The 21764-nt window shown below is 39.4% G+C and overlaps 1 protein-coding gene across 1 annotated transcript in view; it reads right to left on the reverse strand.

The window, feature by feature from the left end:
* The window catches only part of LOC136249936 (transient receptor potential cation channel subfamily A member 1 homolog), a 70362-nt gene that overhangs the window by 40247 nt on the left and 8351 nt on the right, over nucleotides 1-21764 (reverse strand). The window contains exon 4 of the mRNA XM_066042073.1: nucleotides 10040-10186. Coding sequence (XP_065898145.1) covers nucleotides 10040-10186 — 147 coding nt within the window. The remainder of the gene's footprint in view (nucleotides 1-10039; nucleotides 10187-21764) is intronic.

Raw genomic sequence — 21764 nt, forward strand, 5'->3', positions numbered from 1 at the left:
TAGCTGATCTCTCTACAGGGAGGTTTGTTTGTAGCTGAACTATCTACAAGGTAACTTCTTATAGCTGATCTCTACAGGGTGATTTGTTCGTAGTTGAATTCTGTACAGGTGATTTGTTTGCAGCTGAGCTCTTTACAAAATGGTTTCTTTGTAGCTGAACTTTCTCCAAGGTAACTTCTTCTAACTGATCTTTCTACAGGGTGATTTGTTTGTAGCTGAACTATCTACAAGGTAATTTCTTCTAGCTGATCTCTCTACAGGGCGATTTGTTTGTAGCTGAATTCTGTACAAGTGATTTGTTTGCAGCTGAGCTCTTTACAGAATAGTTTCTTTGTAGCTGAACTCTCTACAGGGTGATTTGTTTGTAGCTGAAATCCCTACAAGGTAACTTCTTCTAGCTGATCTCTCTACAGGGTGATTTGTTTGTAGCTGAACTCTCTACAGGTGATTTGTTTGTAGCTGAACTCTACAAGGCGATACTTCTAGGTGATCTCTCTACAGGATTCCTTGTTTCTAACTGAACTCTCAACAGGGTGATCTGTTCATAGCTGAACTTTCTACTGGGTGATTTGTTTGCAGCTGAACTCTCTAAATGGTGGTTTCTTTGTAGCTGAACTCTCTACAATGTGACTTCTTCTAGCTGAACTCTCTACAAGGTGACTTGTTTCTAGCTGATCTCTCTACAGGGTGACTTGTTTCTAGCTGAACTCTCTACAGGTGATTTGTTTGTAGCTGAACTCTCTACATGGTGGTTTCATTGTAGCTGAACTCTCTACAAGGTAACTTCTTCTAGCTGATCTTTTTCACTGCATATTTGTTTGTAGCTGAGTTCTCTACAGGGTGATTTGTTTGCAGCTGAACTCTCTACATGGGAGTTTCATTGTAGCTGAACTCTCTACAATGTGACTTCTTCTAGCTGAACTCTCTACAGGGTGACTTGTTTCTAGCTGAACTCTCTACAGGTGATTTGTTTGCAGCTGAACTCTCTACATGGTGGTTTCTTTGTAGCTGAACTCTCTACAAGGTAACTTCTTCTAGCCGATCTTTCTACAAGGTAATTGAGTTTTTTGCAGCTGAACTCTTTACATGGTGGTTGCTTTGTAGCTGAACTCTCTAAAAGGTGACTTCTTCTAGCTGAACTCTCTACAGGATGATTTGTTTGCAGCTGGATTCTCTACGTGGTAGTTTCTTTGTAGCTGAACTCTCTACAATGTGACTTCTTCTAGCTGAACTCTCTACAGGATGATTTGTTTGCAGCTGGATTCTCTACGTGGTAGTTTCTTTGTAGCTGAACTCTCCACAATGTGACTTCTTCTAGCTGAACTCTCTACAGGGTGACTTGTTTTTAGCTGATCTCTCTACAGGGTGACTTGTTTCTAGCTGAACTCTCTACAGGTGATTTGTTTGCAGCTGAACTCTCTACATGGTGGTTTCTTTGTAGCTGAACTCTCTACAAGGTAACTTCTTCTAGCTGATCTTTCTACAGGGTGATTTGTTTGTAGCTGAATTCTCTACAGGGTGATTTATTTGCAGCTTAACTCTCTACAAGGTGACTTCTTCTAGCTGAACTCTCTACAGAGTGATTGATTTTTTTTGCAGCTGAACTCTCTACATGGTGGTTTCTTTGTAACTTAACTCTCTACAGGGTGATTTGTTTGTAGCTGAACTCTCTACAGGGTGATCTGTTCATAGCTGAACTCCCTATAAGGTAACTTCTTCTAGCTAATCTTTCTACAGGGCGATTTGTTTGTAGCTGAGTTCTCTACAGGGTGATTTGTTTGCAGCTGAACTCTACATGGTAGCTTCTTTGTAGCTCTACAATGTTACTTCTTCTAGCTGAACTCTCTACAAGGTGACTTGTTTCTAGCTGAACTCTCTACAGGCGATTTGTTTGCAGCTGAACTCTCTACATGATTGTTTCTTTGTAGCTGAACTCTCTACAAGGTAATTTCTTCTAGCTGATCTCTCTACAGGCCGATTTGTTTGTAGCTGAACTCTCTACATGATGGTTTCTTTGTAGCTGAACTCTCTACAAGGTGATTTCTTCTATAGCTGATCTTTCTACAGGGTGATTTGTTTGTACCTGAACTATCTACATGATGGTTTCTTTGTAGCTGAACTCTCTACAAGGTAACTTCTTCTAGCTGATCTCTCTACAGGACAATTTGTTTGTACCTGAACTCTCACATGATTGTTTCTTTGAAGCTGAACTCTCTACGAGGGGATTTCTTCTAGCTGATCTTTCTACAGGGTGATTTGTTTGTAGCAGAACTCTCTACAAGGAAACTTCTTCTAGCTGATCTCTCTACAGGGAGATTTGTTTGTAGCTGAACTCTCTATACATGATTTGTTTGCGGCTGAATTCTCTACATGATGGTTTCTTTGTAGCTGAACTCTCTACAAGGTAACTTCTTCTAGCTGATCTCTTAACAGGGTGAATTGTTTGTAGCAGAACGATCTACAAGGTAACTTCTTCTTACTTATCTCTCTACAGGGTGATTTGTTTGTAGCTGAACTTTTTACAAGGAAACCTCTTTTAACTGAGCTCTGTACAGGGTGAATTGTTTGTAGCTGAACTATCTACAAGGTAACTTCTTCTAGGCTGATCTCTCTACAGGATGATTTGTTTGTAGCTGAACTATCTACAAGGTAACTTCTTCTAGCTGATCTCTCCTACAGGGTGATTTGTTTGTAGCTGAATTCTGTATAGGTGATTTGTTTGCAGCTGAGCTCTTACAGAATGGTTTCTTTGTAGCTGAACTCTCCTACAAGGTAACTTCTTCTAGCTGATGTATCTACAGGGTCACTAGTTTGTAGCTGAATTCTCTACATGGTGGTTTCTTTGTAACTGAAGTATCTACAAGGTGACATCTTCTAGCTGATCTTTCAACAGGGTGATTTGTTTGTATCTGAACTCTCTACAAGAAATCTTCTTCTAACTGATGTTTTAACAGGGGTGAATTGTTTGTAGCTGAACTCTCTACAGGGTGATTTGTTTGTAGCTGATCTCTATACAGGTTACTTATTTCTAACTGATCTCTTGAATTCTGTTCAGGGTGACTGCTCTATTAGGATGACTGCTCTATTAGAGTATCTCGATCTCGCACTTGCTACACCAAGTTGGATTTCGTGTTATAACTCCGTGGCTTTACGTCTGATCTTCTACACCATTGAAGAGCCTTTCTAAGATGATAACTCCATCTGTACAGCGATTTTGAAAGCATTACCCCAAGCGGTTTACCTGGTAGGCGTGGCAAGCATAATAATAATAATAATAAAAAAATTAAAAATTAGCTAATCTCGATTGCATAATTGTTACACACTGTTGATTTTTTCGCTGTATCTTCCTGGTTTTTAGCTCGATTTCTTTCAAACCACAAAAGGTTCGAGGTTCAATAGTTAACCTATTCAGCCCACCGATTTTCAGCTTCTCCCATACGCGGTTTACCCTGTAGGCGTGACAACATATTGGTGTTATTTTTCGTGCGTAATTGCTCATAACTCTGTCTGTTTATGGTATTCCAGCCAAAGTTGGTACCGAGATGCGCCTTTATACCCCCCTTCTGTGTGGCCAAATTTCAAGGCAATCGGATAACGCGTTCGAGTTTTATAGCAGTTTTTGTAAGTGTGCGACAAGAAAAAAGAAAAATAAGAAGAAGAAGAAAAAAAAACGAAGAAACCTCAGCCAATTTTTGAAGGTCCGCATATCTCGGGAACGCGCGAAGCGATTTCGCTCCAATTTGGAATGTAGAGTGCTGCAGTTGGGGGGCATGTCCACAGCAAAACTCGTCTTGTTTCATCAAGGAAGCACAGAGCAACGGAGGTGCGAAAATTGCGTTTTCTTTCTTCCTGTCAATATACTCACGGGTGTTACGCGCCGGCTTCTTGGGCCGGCACGACACACTACCGTGTGTCTTGATATTACTAATAAATAAGTGCACCAGAATAGGCTGTGATCTTTGCGGCTTGTTGTCTCATCTCCAAAGGTTGTCTTGTTGTTTTGAAGAGATTTAGTGTCACTGAGACAATTGGTGAGTTTAACCATGCATGTATTTGCGTTGTAAACCTTAATTGTAAAAGGCATAATTAGCACATACCATGACATGTATTTTGTACAGTGGAGTCTCTATCATGACAGTATACAATTATTAAACATTGGAGCAGGGTGAAATTTTTACTGCTATATTTGGAGGCTGTACAGAGATGACTTTGTAGCGTATGTATATCTCAGTATCTGAAAATTAATCTTCACTAATTAGTACTGTGAAAACTGGTCATTATTGTACGGACAAAGTTTTCTGACTTAGTTTATTAAGGAGGTGGCTGCATTTTGCAGCCTTAAGCGATGGTAAGAAGCATCTGCAATACAGCTGTTCTAACTTCTAACTGGCTATAGAGATGGATTTAGTGTGCGACAGCATGTGAGACAGTGAGTGCTGGCAGCAAGGGGGCAACTAATCTGTTAGAGCACCAAAGCACTGCTCCTGACGTAGATTATAGGATCACAGATGGGACATTTCCAAGTTGGCTGTCAGCCCAAAGTGTAAGAATTTTCACTTTCGGTCCTTATAAGCTCCTGATGAAGAAAGTGATGAAGTTATTATCCGTAGGATATATTTTTCAGAATATCTGTTTCAGTTCTACTATATAGTAGCCAAGCATAAGACAAAAATAACACAGCATTCCAGTGGTTTAGTGGTGACCACAACACTGCCTGAGTAAACTGTGGTGAGATTTCAGACTACCAGAAACCCTGGAATGCCTTCAACACAAATATCTAATGCCTGGCTTTCATCCACAGTGGACCTGTCTTGGTGGCCACTTGTACAGAAGGCTGCCTCCCTAAGAAGGCAAACTTTTAAATTCTCCTATGAGACATCTATATGTTTAAATCAGTGCCTTGCTAAAGCAGCTACCTGCTTATTAAGCCAAGAAATTTTGGCCCAAAAGTAACCATCTTACTGCACCTACTTATCTGATATACTCAGGTATATATGGTAGCCATATCAGTATACTGCCTAGCAGTGACACATCATGAGTATTTATGTCACAGTGCATTACTTTATCATCCATCTAAATACAATTATACCTGAATGTGTTATATTGTGTACAGAGCAATCTGCCACAAGATTGGCCATAAAGTGACCAGAGTAAGGTTTCAGTGTATATTGTTAACCATTAATATTGTTCACCATTAATATTGTTCACCATTGTTAACCGTACGTTCTTATATGCATTTTTACTTTTTGTAACTTTTCCCCTTCAGGTTTACTGATGGGCACTATGCAGTATTGTTGACTGGTCCGTGCATAATGTGGTGATTTGGAATGCTAAAATGGTACATAGCATTTCTTGTATGCACATGTTGTAATGTGTTCACACATCTTAGAAATAAATATAATTATATTCTCCTTTATCAATACTCAGTTCCATTGTGCCACTGGGTCATAGTGGGTTGAGTCCGGATCATCCAGGACATTTGGGTCACATTTTGTCCTGGCCAAGTGGATCTCATCTACTGACAGAATGTACAAGATCAGATCACGTGAATAAATTACAGTGGAACTTGTCTATTGTCACCTTTGCTCAATAAGCAGGTAGCAGTGTATAAATTCACACTTTGGAATAGGCTTTTCGAGAGAGGTTGTCTTTCTATACTGGTGGCCATTAAGACATGTTTCCTTGATTGTATTGATGGAGTATACATACTAGAGATGCAACAATACCCTCCACTTAGTGTCATTTGATAGTGATGCAATGGAGACTATGTATTGTTGTACTTAAACACTATACTGTCACAACTCTAGTACATATTTATAATAAGAATGTGTGTTAACTGTTTAGACATACTGGAGCCACACCCACTTATCTGGATTCTACAAATGGAGTCATACCAACTCGTTGTCAGTGCACTTACTCCCACTGCTTATCTGTGCTTGGATGAATATGCCATCCTGTGAGACCTGCTGCCATGGTGGGCCACTGGAGAAGTGGAGATATCATTTTCATAGCATAGTCATTATTGTACAGATCTTACATTATTATTGTGAAAACTGTTGGGTATTCATGTGTCCTCTGTATGTTGTAACTACATGTGTACTCATATAATTTTGTGTGGGGGTGACAATTTTAAAATAATTGATGGTTTTGCACACTTCTTTTTAGGCTAGCTACATGCACTAATTAAATACATATATTCACAGCTTGTTTCAACAACTGGTAACCACAGTTGTGCTCTGTGTCATTCTTTAACCCACGCCCTTAGAGAGCTAGCAAATTACATGGGGGCAACTAAATTCAAATTTCAAAACTAACCATTCTCGAACGATGGCATAGTTTCTTGCACACTTCTTTTATGGCTACATGCACTGATTAACTATACTTACTATTCACAGCCCAGCTCATCAATAGCCGGTGACTGCAGTCGTGCTCTACAGGGGTGTAGCCAGAACCCGGGCCACCCGGGCATCAATAATTCGAGATACTCTAATAGAACAGTCAGATCGAGATAAATCAATCTCAGTATTCAGAGAAGCAGTGTAGCAAGCTACGTATGTAGTTATAAATAAGAAGGTGTAGTTGGTGGAGGGGAAATCAAAAGCGTAGCCAGGGGGGGGGGGGGGGGGGGGGGGTTGGGGGTTTGGATGAACCCCCTTTCTAGAGGCAGAATATTTTAAAACTAAAAATCACATCAAATCTTACAGCCCTGGAGCTCTCCAGTAGCTACTTGCACACTAGCACTCCTCTGTACTATTGAAGGTCGCATTGCATTAATGCTAAACTACTGCAAATTATTGAGATCTATAGCATCACGTGATCAGTAGCACATGTGATGCATGGTGGAAATGGCGAAAGAGTGTTGATTGGTTGAGGCAGACATACTACAAGGCAGCAGCTGCAATAAACTTTGAGTGGTTGTGTTATACATGTGTCAGGTGAGCACAAACTGTGAATAGTTGATGTATATTTATGTGATGAATGGTTTGTTTATTTGTCACATGTTGCGGGCACGTGATGTCTCAAATACATTGGAGTACAAGCAAGTCTAAAGTTACTGACCATCAACAGGAGGGCCGACCGAGAATAATGTATACCTGAAGGAAGTATTGCCAACTAAGGGACTCGAGTGTGGAGGGTTCCCGTGTGCTAGAAAATTTGAAGTTGGCTGTCTGGAAGTGAAGTATTTGCTATAATAGGTTTATAGTTTCTATAAGCTGCATAATCAGCAGTGTGTAGGCTAGATGCACAAACAGCACCTTTAATGTTACTGCCTAAGGGCACATTTTGTGTATGCAGCATTTTTGTTCAGACGTGGTCTAGGGGAAGCACCCAGGCCTTCCCCCAAGAACATTCCACTTGAAATCCCAACCCCCTTCAAGAAAATCCTGGCTACGATATTGTCAGTAGGTTTGGTCTTTAGCTTACAGCTAGGCCCTAGAATCACCAAAAGTCTGGCTACGCCCCTGTCTGCATCATTCATTAAATTCTTAAGCCATGCCCTTAGAGAGCAAATTACGTGGGGGCGACTAAATTCAAATTTCAAACTAGCCATTCTCAAAAACATATGTAACAATCTCAACGAAACTTTTAAAACAGTTTAAAGACACTTTGCCCTACATGCCAAGCGAGTATTGCAGAAAACAACAATGGCTTTTGTATTAGGCCTCTAGGTCGACTAAGATAGACTGAAACTTCGTTTGGTGCTGAAATTACGACTGTAGGGTAATGATGTATGGCAAAATCGATGATGTGGATCTTAAGATGATTGAGAGAATATGGAAGCGATAGTAGGGCAATCAATGTTCGGAATGCACAAAGGAACACAAGGCATACACCTGCGGTTGCATCTAACCACATGCAATAAAAATAAGAAATAAAAATACAAAACCTCCTCTTTGATGTCGGCAATCTCAATCTTGAAAACGTCGACATGGATTTGCTTCACTGTTTGTGTGGTAGTTACTAGTGACACGATGAATTTAACTCTAGAGTTTCAGAGGGATAGCGTAACTGACTGGTGAGTTACAGGCAGGCCGAATTTAACAACGTTCGTTCCTGTAAAATCCTCACCTGTAGTGGTCGTGTCAGCTATCGTCTGCAGCGTGCGTTTCTATTTTACTGGCCACGCGACTCACTACTGTGAGTCTTGATTTACACCATACAACACAATGGGTTAACAGTAGACCACTGTATGCTGAGCAAGTCAAAATAACCATTATCAAATACATCATTTTCAAGTGGGCTAGTACTACAATCAGCGCTGCTCCTTCAGGGTATAGCTTCTGGACACCACTATATAAACCACATTAACATCCTACGTCATACCACTCTATGGCATGTATTAGAGCTATGCATAGTTTGGGGATAGAGCAGCCAAGGACATTGCTAGATGCTAGGTGCTAAATGCACCTGCATTTGCCCTAGCTAGGAATTTAGCTGCAGTATTTCTATTGCTATATAGTCAGTGCTTAGTCATATCAAGCAGCCTGACTGTACCATACCCTGGGTGCCCAAAATGTGAAATAATGCATTTATGCAAAGTGTGCTAACACATATGATTGCATTGAGGTGGATGCCAGCAAGTAGTCAAGGGCGGGTGGGTAGATGACTGTTCTCGGCATATTTGCTGCAGCTTCAATTTAATTCAGTATGAGCAATTCCAAATAGCGCCCCTTCTGCCATGAGTAGAGATCATGTGATCGCCGTTTGCACGTGCAATAGTGTTGAGTATTAACAATTGTGGGTTCCAATTCTATTAACTGGGATTCACTACCAACTATACCCGAGGCTTCCTTGTCTGTTAACCTTATTTACAATGATAAATTGTATATAATTACTTTCTGGTGGCTTTGATGCTAAACAATTATCTACAAGCCGCAGCCCTGCAATACATTGCAATACGTGACCGGCTAAGCAAAACCTGGTCGTTTTTATTCCTCGAATTCTATTTTATTATTTCTTTGTTATCTATAGTAACAAAAGAGTGGAAAGCCAAAGTTTCAGCCTTTAGTGATGATATAGCATTAGACAGTTGGAACAGGAATAAATTTGATTTGTACAGCAATAATACGGCAAATAAATTACAGTTGCTTATTTAATCAATCATAATTATCTCACCACTGCAACAATTATTAAGCTATGAAGAGAGAGTTTAGCTCAGTCTGTTCACCATGAACTGGAAAATCCATCAAGGTATAGTGTTTTCCCTGTACATCTCTATGCGGACAAAGAAGAAGGCCATTCCAACAATGAAAGGACGATGGCAAACTTTATTTCTACTACATCGTAAATAAGCGCCCATAACTCATGTGTCTTACACTGCAAAACAAAGATTTTCTTACTCTCCATGAAAAGGCAAATCTGATGGTATATAGGTTTTATTGCTTTGAACTTTGTTTCAGTGTATACCAAAGCAATTAAAACGTACATAATTTTTTTTTTATCTAGCATGCATACTTTACCCAGTTTATTTCAATACGTTTTTATTACAAAATATAATCTTGTGAAAAATGGCCGGTTTTGCTCAGCAGGTCACATATAGCAATTGTACTGTATTGTGGTAGAAAATATTGCAATATACTGATATCATAGGCGGTGGAGACACTTTTATGGGACACTGTTTACAAGAAAAGATCGAGATACTCTAATAGAACAGTCAGGATCTGGATACTCTAATAGGAGCAGTCACAGTATTCAGAGAAGCAGTGTAGCAAGTTACTTAGCTACGTATGTGTAGTTATAAACAAGGAGATATCATTGGTGGAGAGCAGCTATTGTCAGCAGGCTGTGACCTTTTTTTTTTAATTTTGGTCTTCAACTTATAGCTGGCCTGGCCCCCTCACTCTTTGGCCTGCTTCACCGCCCCTGACTGATATTATGGCACATCCCTAACCTAGCACATATGTGTGCACATATATGTGTTTAATCTCAAGTTGAGGTCTCTATATCACTTAGCAAAAACAAAATCAAATCTGAACTTGACTTATAAAACAATCCAGTACAGTTTGATATTATTTATATAGAAACTTTACACACTAACCATTCTTTATCAAGGAAGTTACCACATCAAGGTTAGTATAGCCTTCTTTTGCCAGATTATCAGGGTCCACAAAATACGCAAAGTATTTGATGGCAAGGATCAGTGGAGTGTCTTGATGTTCATCTTCAGTTGACACGCTAACAATTTCTGCAGTAATACAAAATATTCAATCACAATGCAGAATTTCTGTATTGTTATTATATTTTACTAGCATTCGTACCTGCCCTAAATGTACGGTACTACCCAAACACAATGTTGTGATCATTAATTGCGTGCGATTAAAAAAACTTGCTCATAGAAGGGAGTGGCAGCCATTTCGTCCGTGAGTCTTTAGGGGCGTGGCAGCCATTTTGTTAGTCGCGAATGAAGCAGCTGCCATGCCTTTTTATTAGCATGGTTTATTAATCACGACCAATTAATGCTCGCGACGTTGCATTTGGGCAGATTCTACATTAAGCAAACTAACACAAGTCAATGCATTAGGAATAAAGCATTGAAGAGTATGTACTAAATGATGTCGTTTATAAATTTCTGCACATGAACCATATGCCATCATGCAAGTAATTGTAAAATGATGTGAACATGCTGGTTAACTAAACAGCAGAATGGCATGCAATTATCAACACGTGTGCAAACTGTGTGGCACTAGTAGTACTTGTCCTTTCGTGTAGGTACATGAAACATTATCCATTATCCACAAAAGAAATGATTTGTGCAAAATGTATTTAAAGGCAGTACTATTCATGGTGGATACAAATCTTGTACACACAGGTGCACACTTCCTGACACCCAGGTTAATTATTTTTATAATTTGGACAAGTAGTTAACATTGTAAAGAAATGAAGTTATAAAAGTGAAAGTACTTACTCTAACCCAACACATGACACAAACACATAGACAAACGAACATGCATCCAATTTCCAATTGGCCTGCCCTATACCTATCAAATGTGCTTAGTGTGTTCATAATTGGGATCGCCCATGTTTTGATAGTGGGTTTATATTTTTATTGCAACAATCCTAATAGAATGCACACCAAAAAACCACCTTGGAAAACATCCTTCGACTCAAAATTACCCTTTGGGGGTTCTTTGTAAGGAGAATAAGTCCACTAGTGAGCATAAAGTGAAAAGAAAATGGTGGATTTCCTACATAGCTAGCTATGTAGTGTAATGCTATCATCATTCATAGAAAATGGTATGTATAAATGCTTTGATCTTTGGGAGATAATGAGGTCTTTAAAATCCACTAAAAAACCTGCTAGCAGGTTCTTAAAATGATCAAAATCCTGCTAGCAGAAAAGACCTCAAGCACTGCAAATTTCACTTTCGGTCATTGATTTGTTATGCTCTTTCAAACATATTACAGGCTAATAGCTTGCAGTGGGAAAAGTCACCCAAACTAACACGAGTTTGACCACACCATTCCTTTTGTAAGCATGCCTACAAGGGAGATAATGTTTAACATTGTAGCTATGATTGTCAGAATGAACAGAGAAGTCCAGAAATATCACAGAAATTCTGCTAAATGCCCATCTGATTTCTAGAGTGTTTTAAGCATATTTTGTCTTCAATTAAACTATAGATGGAAGACCTAGATAGGCATGCTTCCTTGTAAAATGATTATTTTGCATTATTTATAATGTAGGTGTGGTCTGTAAATGAAACCTAGCCTGGTTTTTATACTGCTGTTGCTCCAAAAAATACAACAACTTGTGACAACTAGTTGCCATCGTAATCACTCAAGACAACTGTTGCATTAATGTATCTGTTCTTCATACTGCTGTGATGCCATGGCATGTCCAATGGTAACAACTGGTCACGGTTTCCTTGTCAAGACAAGTACCTTCACTAACGCCCGTAGCAATAAGGTGTTAGCTTCAATTTCTCTTCAGCTCTTTGACAAAAATATGTTCTATCTTCCACACTCATGTAAAGATCGTATGATGATGTTAAAACAACATCTAATCCAACCCCACAATACCTCCACCCATATGCCCATATAAAACAATTTCATTTTCTAATTGGATCTTCATGTTTTAAAACCTCAGCTTCGTCTTGGTTTTTAAAATCCAAGAAGATCCTCATGCTACACACTATATCTTGTTTCATTACTTTTTTTTGCTAAAACTAGGGCTAGAATTAACATATATTCTAGAAATGAATATTCTAAATGTATATATGTATTTGATTCACCAATACTTAAAATTATGTCTCCATAGGAAAGAGAACTACGTCATTTGTGCTGATCTGTTAACTCTTATAAGCCCCATTATTATGTAAGAAAATAACAATACATATCATAAAGCTACTGCTTTACCATTGTAAAAGTATACACTTATCTAATCCAAAACAGCCAAGCTATGAAAAAGGGTACGGCCTTCCAAAAGTAGGCTAGTATGAATAAGATCTGATATCAAAGGTGGATATGTACTGTCACTTAATTTGTAACATTACAAATTAATTGACATAATATCATTGCGGCCATTTCTTGGCCACCACCTTTAATAGCAGTATGAAGAAAGAATGCAGACAAACAGTGTATATAAATTTAATAGTTATACCATGGCCACGAGGGATTTGCCTGATATATATATATATACCATGATCATGTGAAACTTCAAAGGCGCCGCTGGTTGCATATAGGGCATATGCACCCCAACCCACAGGAGAGTATATATATACCTACCCGAGGTGAGTATATATATACTCACTCAGGTAAGTATATATATATATATATATACTCACCTGGGATGTCATGTAACACGTACATTACTGTGTCACAATTACAGGCTGATAGCCTCACATGGGCGGGCAAACGACGCCCACACTAGCATGACTAATCACCCGGATGACTCAGGCTAATAGCCTTCATCATGCTAGGCGATCAATCACCCCAGCCAGTAAGAGTCCAACCACTGGACTCATTTTATACCCATACCTAGCGACTTCGATGATGGGTGGCAGCAAGTAACGTTGCTCCTACGTTTGTTGATATGAATGGACAAGTCCTGGCGATATACGGAGATATGTTTACTAAGTCCCACAATCAATTTGATTCTTCATTGTGAGAGCTGAATTGTGAGAGGAACGTTTCCAGCGTGTCTACCATGCCAAACTACGGCGAATTAAGCGTAATAGTGCGTTTACACTAGCACTTGGGCACGGTACGGCACACTTAATTTTGCTAGTGTAAACTAATCCGAAGCGTACCGTGCCGGATACAGTTGGCCCTGGTGCTTCAGCCGTGCCAGCACGGCACGGTATACAATGCTACAAAAATATTCAAAGATTTACTAGAAGTATGAAGCGCCTCGTCGAGCATCCCGAAAATTAATTATTAAGATGGCTGGTTGGACTGATCCAGAAACGTTCAAATTGATTGAGCTGTGGGGCGATGGGACCATTCAAGAAGACCTGGAGGGTTGTAAGAAGAATAGTCAGATTTATGCTAAACTGAGTGACCAAATGCAGAAGGCGGGATAAGAAAGAACACTCGTTCAGTGTCGCGATAAAATAAAGAAGTTGAAAGGTGATTACAGGAAGATCAAGGATGGACATAAACAGACAGGGAATAATCGAAAGAAGAGCAACAAGTTCTATGAAAAAATGAACGAAGTGATGAGTGCCAAACACAGTGTGAACCCTCCTTTCATACTTGATACCTCAGTTTTTGAGTCTTCAAACGTCACATCGATTGATGATGAAGTGGATGAAATACCAGAGACAGATTTAGAAGATGAGAACAGCGTAAGTGAGAAAGAACCAAAAGAACCAAGCAAAGATGGTGACGTTACAGCTGCATTAGTGGCTAAAGAGGAAGGATCTAATGAAGAAGATGTAAAGCCAAAACTTGCTGGCTCAAAAAGGAAGAAATCTGCAAAGATAGATAAAATGGAAAAGGTAACAGATAAAATGTGCAAAAAGATCAGCTCCCAGCAGACAGAAAGTGACCGTGTGTATGCAGACCTAGAAGAAAAAACAATGAAAATTGAACATGACATGCTAAAGATGCAACAACATATGCAGAGGGAGCAAATTGAAAGAGCAGAGAGGCAAAGACGGGAAGAGAGAGATTTTTAATTGCAGCTGTTTGGCATGTTGTGTGGTCAGCGCCCATCTATGACCAGTGCACCAGTGTTTGCTGGTCAATATCATCGTTCACCAAGTGCGTACAGTGCAGGTAGCAGTGAATCTGGTGGTAATTGTGACTATGGTGATTATCAAGGTTTTGATTACAACTCATTATAAAGTATAGCTGTACACGTAACATATTATATATATGACATGATTATCTACCTAGGACATATGTACGTACACTGTATGTGCAATTATGTACTGTAATAGTCAACCAATGTATTACGAATAATTGTTGCATCACTCGTGTATGTAGTGTCCTCTGGAGTAGTAGCGGTTGGTGGCTGGTCCATATCCACCTCTGCATTCAGCCAAGATTCAGGGATAGCATCATTGGACATCTCACAAATGTTATGTAGGATACAACAGGCAGTGATAATATGAGGGACATGGGTACTACTCATGTCGTTCCTCTTTGCTAGCCTTCTCCACCTAGCTTTCAAGCGTCCAAAAGCATTTTCTACAACAATCCTAGATCGTGACAAAGTATAATTAAATGTCTTTTGCTGAGGTGACAAAGCAGTGTTGTGTGCAAAGGGTTTCATCAGAAACTTACTTAAAGGGTAGGCGGAATCGCCAATTATAAAAAGAGGAATGATGGTGTCTGAAATTTGTATCTCACTGCCATCAAGAATCTTATCAACAGATAGTTTGGTATAAATTCCAGAATTCTTAAATACCCTAGCATCGTGGACACTGCCAGGCCACCCAACACAAATGTCCCTGAATATGTACTTGTAGTCCACAACAGCTTGCAATATGATGGAGTACCATCCCTTTCTATTATAGTAGTCAGTATGATTCAATGCTGGTGGCATCACAGGGATGTGACAGCCATCAACTGATCCCACACACTGAATCATTCCTCAGGTTGACTTAAACCCATCGACCACTTCTTGGCGGTTATCACCATCAGGAAACTTGATGAATAGTTTTTGCAATGCAGACACAATGGCCCGGCAAGTGTCATGAACTATTTCACAAACTGTACATCGGGCTACACCAAACAGGTGAGCAATTGTACGGTACTCTGAGTAAGTAGCAAGACACCATAAAGTTATAGGAACACGTTTCTCTACAGAAACGCATTTACGGAGTTGAGTATTTTGACGGGCTATTAGTGGTTTTAACTTGAGGCACAAATTCTGAAACGTTTCTTTGTTGACACAAAAGTTTTCAAGCCAATGGGTAGGTGTAAATGTTTCCAACACTATGTAGTTCCACCAGGATGACGACCTAACAAGTTATATATACAGCTGTAATGCAAATGTGTTGCCTCTCACATGCTCAAGGGGTAGCCAACACCCATGATAAAACACCTAAATGCTGTACTAGAGTCCAATACTTATGTATTTCTAGATAATTGTATTTTAAAGTTACACATTAGTGTACGAAGTCATTGGCTACCCCTAGCATGTGCAAGACACATAAACACTGCTTCAACTTAACTCTTGTGCACAAAATACTGTATGATTTTTTTAATGTACTGTGCATGAATTATAATACAAAACTATAAAAGAGCTAGTTAGCAAACATTTATAATACTAGCTACACTGAAGTAATAACAACTGATAATTTATTAAACTGAAATGTCAGTACAGCAGAATCTTCACCACACTTGGCTACCTACATAGCAATATTATATCCAGTACTTTTGTAGCGTCCACTGTACCCTTGGCCGTGGCACAAAGGTAGCCATCACTGCCATGGACAATACCATCATCAAACGAACGTATCTTCTTCTAGCCTCTAAACGCTTACAACGAACTACCCTACGTCATCTGCTAAGCAGTATACGTAGCCGTTGATATGGTTCCTCAAATTGGTCCCCTTCACTCAAACGCATTGCAGAGCACGTTGCAGAAAATAAACTTACTTCCATCTCGTGAGAGTCTTTAAACATATCACGTGAACTCATGTGCCAGTTATTAATCTTCCCAGCGCATTTGCAATTTTTCCTGTGTAAATGCATGTCAATATTGTACCGTGCCGTGCCGTACCGTACCGTGCCCAAAGTGCTAGTGTAAACGCACTATAAGTATACTTTAAGTTGGTTTGTGTGCATATGGGTTGTTAGTAAGTAATGTAGTGCGGATTAATTTAGAAACATGGTATATATCATATGAACCATGGCTCACTTCGGTGTATTGCACTTATATACACCCCTCCTCCTCAGTCATCGGAAGTTTACTGTCGATAAACGCCTCGACGATATATATATATATGCTCAAGCTTGAGGATCACAGGCACGAGGGCGTGGGAATATATATCAGGCAAATCCTGGGTGGCCATGGTATAAATAATATATACCAGTCAGGTCTGCTCACCTAATAGGTGAAGGAAGACAAAGAGGTTTGTAAACATCGATTGTGGATTTAAATTGTGGGAACAAAAAAGAAATGATTGTGGGCTTCACTGGTTGATTTCTAACCAAACAACCACTTTGTGAATGCCTAAAGTAACCTAGGGTACTAAAATAAGTAATTAGGAGTATAGGTTGAGAATGTCTGAGCCATCTCGTCTCCTGGTTGAAATGTGCTGTGTAGAAAATGATCCCCAAATTGCAAAAATGATTTAATGATGCCTAGTACTGAACTATGCAATGCTGCCTTACTCAATTATTTTTCCTATATAAGAGAATGCTTAGCCTAACTAAACCAACATGCTCAATTCAAATCCACAATGCAAAACTTTAAGCAGCTCTATATAAATAATCAAAGGGAACTAATGTTTTGTAACTGCCTCAGCATCACAGGTAGTTGTGGCTATATCATGATATCGCCCTAACCACAGGGAAATATCATGATATTGCCCTGTGGTCGGGGCAATACATGAAATATAGCCTTGTGGTTTCCTTTAATCTGAGGTGTTATCAAAGTGGTATATGTATTAGTTAAAGAAATGCTATAGAGAACTTTCAACTTGAAATACACAAAAGACACACGAAACAATTAGAAACTCATGGAGTAGTGTTATCATCAGTAGAATAGGCATTGCACCTGTCAGTGGCGTAGCCAAGGGTGGGCATGGGCGGGCATTTGCCCAACCATCACAAACTTTTGCCCAACCATCACAAGTAGTTTAAGATTCACGCAAGGATTCACAGCAGCACACAAAACAACCCTACTTTAATACTGTAAAGTGTAAACGTGTACCTCATTTGTTGAACCTTTGACTTCGAAAAAGGGATCGAGATAGATGGTGTATCACGTGATCCATTTCGCAGAAAATCCCTTGGAAAGTCCCTATAATTACACTCATGTAGACACATGTGCCACGCTCCTTGGCGCGGTTTAAATTTGAAATTTAAAATGGAGTCGAAGCGTGGTACTGTACCTCTAAGTTACAGTCAGTGATAATCGTCAGTAGGATTCAGTGCGGATGGTGCTGGCAACAAAAGATTTCGTTTCAGTGGACCGGCTTGTCAAGTGTATTTTTTGATAAGGAAAACACCATAGCCTAACTTTTTTACTGCTGATGAAAGAAAACGGGAAAACGTACTCTTCTATATAACAATAATAGCAGATGCAAATGGAGCTGGAAATGGAGAAAAGGTCAAGTCATTATAAAGTGTCACGTGCACAATTTGTACTGATTAACCAAGTTGTGGTTTACACCAGATACATGCAAATGTACATTGGCTGCTATATATCCGGGACGAAGCTTTCCTGGCGTGCTGATATTTGTGATTATCTATGGACTCATTATAGTCCATAAATTAGCACCCCCCGGCCTTCATTTGGGGCCATGTGGCATTTACTTGAAAAGCACTGCATATCACTGTGGTGGTTGGTCTGTAAGCTATACTGCCAGTTGATTGTAGTAAATATGTGATGAACTATTTACGTTGTTGGTTCTTGTAGGTTCAGCAGTTTGATGTCACGTGATACTCAGCTACGACGATTGTCAGTGGATGCATACCCTACAAGTAATAGAATAGCATATAGCTAGTAAAATGTTTGCATGCATGCAAGCAACATTTGTTTACACTATAGCATAGGTAGCTGTAGGCCTTGTGTGCATACACTTTTCATATTTTTCTTTGATAAAGTCTCACATGAAAGTGAGCGTGTTTCTTGTGTGTGTAGTTAAGTTGATGTTATGCCCAACCATCAAATATTGGCTGGCTACGCCCCTGGCACCTGTGTTTCGCCTGTGTCACACTGTGCTGCACCTGCATTAGTCATTTTGTGAGTCTAGTCTGTCTTCCCCACAGCTAAAAGTTTTTGATTGTGGTACTTTAATAAGAATATTTCCATGATATTCCTAGGACTTGTCCTTTATGTAAACAAAACGTATATAGTAAGAACGTTCGCTGCTGCTGCTGATCATCAAAATCTTCAAGTGTGTCTATAAATTAAATCCAGTGGTTTTGCTCTTACTGGTTGGGTTGACTGGTCAGCCAGTGCAGTCAGGCTATCAGCCTACACTGGCTTGGTTGATTGGTTGTACTAGCCAGAATGAGTGATGATTACTCACTCAAAGTAGGCTGATAGCCTACAAAATAGACCTGGCAGTTCTATAACTACCTGATATAGAACTGTGGTCTATTAAAGTGTTCTATAACTGCCCAATATAGAACACTTGTGCTTGTATGGCAAATATAGAACACTTTTTTGCTTTGATCCTCCCACACAAAGTTCTTTATGTTATAGATATTGTACTTTGCGTGGGAAGATCAAAGTAATGCCGCATATTGCAGTACTAATCAACTGCATAACTGTACTGTATCAGTCATACAGTACAGTTATGCAGCTAATTTGGCAAATACAGTACAGTTATGCACTTAATTGGGAAAATACAGCACACTTGGACAAATACAGTACAGTTATGCGGAGAATTTATTTAAGCAATGCTATGTAAACAACACACTGTAAATCGCTAAAACCAGCCAAACTAATCCTATGAGTTCATTCTATGGCTAGGAATAGATTGTATAAACACTTACTGATCATCTGATCACAAAGCTTTTTAAATACGACTCCACTAAGACAGCACGATTGATCACGTGCATGACATTGTAAATTGCTAAAACTAGCCAAACTAATCTTATTAGTTTGTTCTACGACTAGAAATAAATTATTTAAACACTTACTGATATCCTTATTACCGAAAATCGCAGCAGTTTGAGTACTAGAGAAAGTCGCTCTGAGCCAGACGACCAGGAAGTACAATATAACACTTAAAGCACCGCCTTGCTTGTGTGTACGAAAAATACAGTAATCTCAAGGCAAATACAGCACTTGGCTTTGCCTTGTGCTGTATTAGCCTCTCGACACACCCCCTCGTACTGTATTTTCCATACACATGCACGGCAGTACTTTAACTCTAACATATACCACTTTAGCATGGGCGTTCAAAGGCACCGTTCAGTGTTTAACTCACATATTGCCCGGGCAATATCATGGGAAAGCGGTTTGTCAATGACTTTGATACCCAGCCAGTTTAAAGAATTGATGCGCTTTGACTCGTTATATTGAGCGACATAGAGCTTTGTATTGTGGGACTCGTTTTTGTAGTAGTTGCTAAGCTTAGTACATAGGCTAAGATAGAATTGTTGGTTGTTGCTAAAGGTTAATGAAGGCATAAAATAATCGTTTGGGCGACTGTGGATGCATATTTCTACCCACCGTGTATCAGCCTTTGAACAGACCACGGAACAGCAAAGCTACTACTGCTACATTGAAATAGGTTAGAAACTTACAGTCCTAAGTACTTAACTTAATATAATAACTTACTTACTGTCCCAATAGCAAAGTTAGTTGGCTTAACTTAGTACAAAAATGATAACAATATAAACTTCATCCCACAATCGCAAGTTTTCTAACATTGCGTGTTGAAGCATAATAACATATTAATGACGTTTTAACGTATGGACAACGTTTTGATGGCTATTAGCCCACGCAATTAAAACCACGATCGATCTTCAGATGCTACTGTATAAAACGAACAGGATGAGTTCTCGTTAGTTCTTTCACCTATTAGGTGAGTGCGCCCCAAGTGATATATATCACTTATACCACGGCTGCTTGGGATTTTGCTGACATATACACCTGCAGCCCTCGGGCGTTCGGTGTATATATCAGCAAAATCCCTTGCAGCCATGGTATAACTATTACTTAAAGCACTGTCATGCATGTGTATGGAAAATACAGCACGAGGGGACATGTCAAGAGACTGATACAGCATGAGGAGAAGCAGGGTGCTATATTTGCTTCGAGACACCCCCAAGTGCTGTATTTTTCATACACACAACTGACACAAGCATAGGTGGTGCTTTAAGTACTTCCTGGTCATCTTGCTCGGAGCAATTTTCTTGACTACCTGAATCACTTCAATTTTTGGTGATCAGACTAATAGTAAGTCTATGTAGAAGTAGTTTGGCTAGTTTTAGCATTTGAGAGTGTCATTCACGTGATCCACCATGCTGTCTGTGTGAGGTTGTTGATTCAGTTTCATTTCAGACTGTTCATGTAATCTATTTCTAGTCATAGAACCAATTGGTAGGATTAGCCAGCTAGTTTTAAGCGATTTACAATGTCATGCATGTGATCAATCATGCTGTCTGAGTCAGGTTGTTTTTATAACATTCTTTACTTAACTGCGCTGCGCTGCATAACTGTACTGCATTTTCCCAAGCGTACTGTATAATTTTCCCAATTATCTGTATAACTTGCCCAATTAGACACATAACTGTGCTGTACAGTTATGCAGCTAATCAATACAATATGGAAAATACAGCACATGGCGGCACTTTGATCCTCCCACACAAAGTACAATAAATAGCCATATTGTACTTTGCGTGGGAGGATCAAAGCGATGCCACGTACTGTATTGTCCATACAGTGGAACCTCTCTTACCTGGGCAGTCTGGTACACACTACTGTCTGTATCTCAGAAATGTCCGTAACTAAGAATAACATGCTAGTAAACTAAAGTGACTAACTTTAATACAAGTAATGTTGTTATTGCTATCAGTTAGTGCAATGTAGTTTAGTGGGCAGAGGGGGAAGTCACTACAGAGCATTCATGGTCACTCCCCTGGGCTGTAAAAATGCATTATCACCTAGCAACCAAGTGGTAGTTATTATTAGTAGAATAAACAAGCCACCAAACAGGTAAACAGCAACCTTTAGGCTCCTTCCTTGTGCTTTTATCTAAACCAAACTTCATTATTGTCAATAAACTACAAGCCACATTACCAATTTGGGCTGTCCAGACAATGGAGGTGCCTGGATAATAGAGGTCCAGATAAGGGAGGTTCTACTGTACAGTACTAATTAGCTGCATAACTGTACTGTAGAACAATTATGCAGCTAATTGGGAAAATACAGTACAGTTATGTGGAGAATTTATTTAAGGAATGTTATGAAAACAACCCACTAGGACAGCACCTGCGTGACACTGTAAATCGCTAAAACCAGCCAAACTAATCCTACTAGTCCGTTTTAAGGCTAGAAATAGATTGTATAAACACTTACTGATCGTCTGATCATGAAGCTATTTAAACACGACTCCACTAAGACAGCACAATTGAATTGTAAATCGCCAAAACTAGCCAAACTAATCCTATTAGTTCATTCTACGACT

The sequence above is a fragment of the Dysidea avara genome, chromosome 3 (assembly GCF_963678975.1).
Source record: "Dysidea avara chromosome 3, odDysAvar1.4, whole genome shotgun sequence".
Classification (NCBI taxonomy): domain Eukaryota; kingdom Metazoa; phylum Porifera; class Demospongiae; order Dictyoceratida; family Dysideidae; genus Dysidea; species Dysidea avara.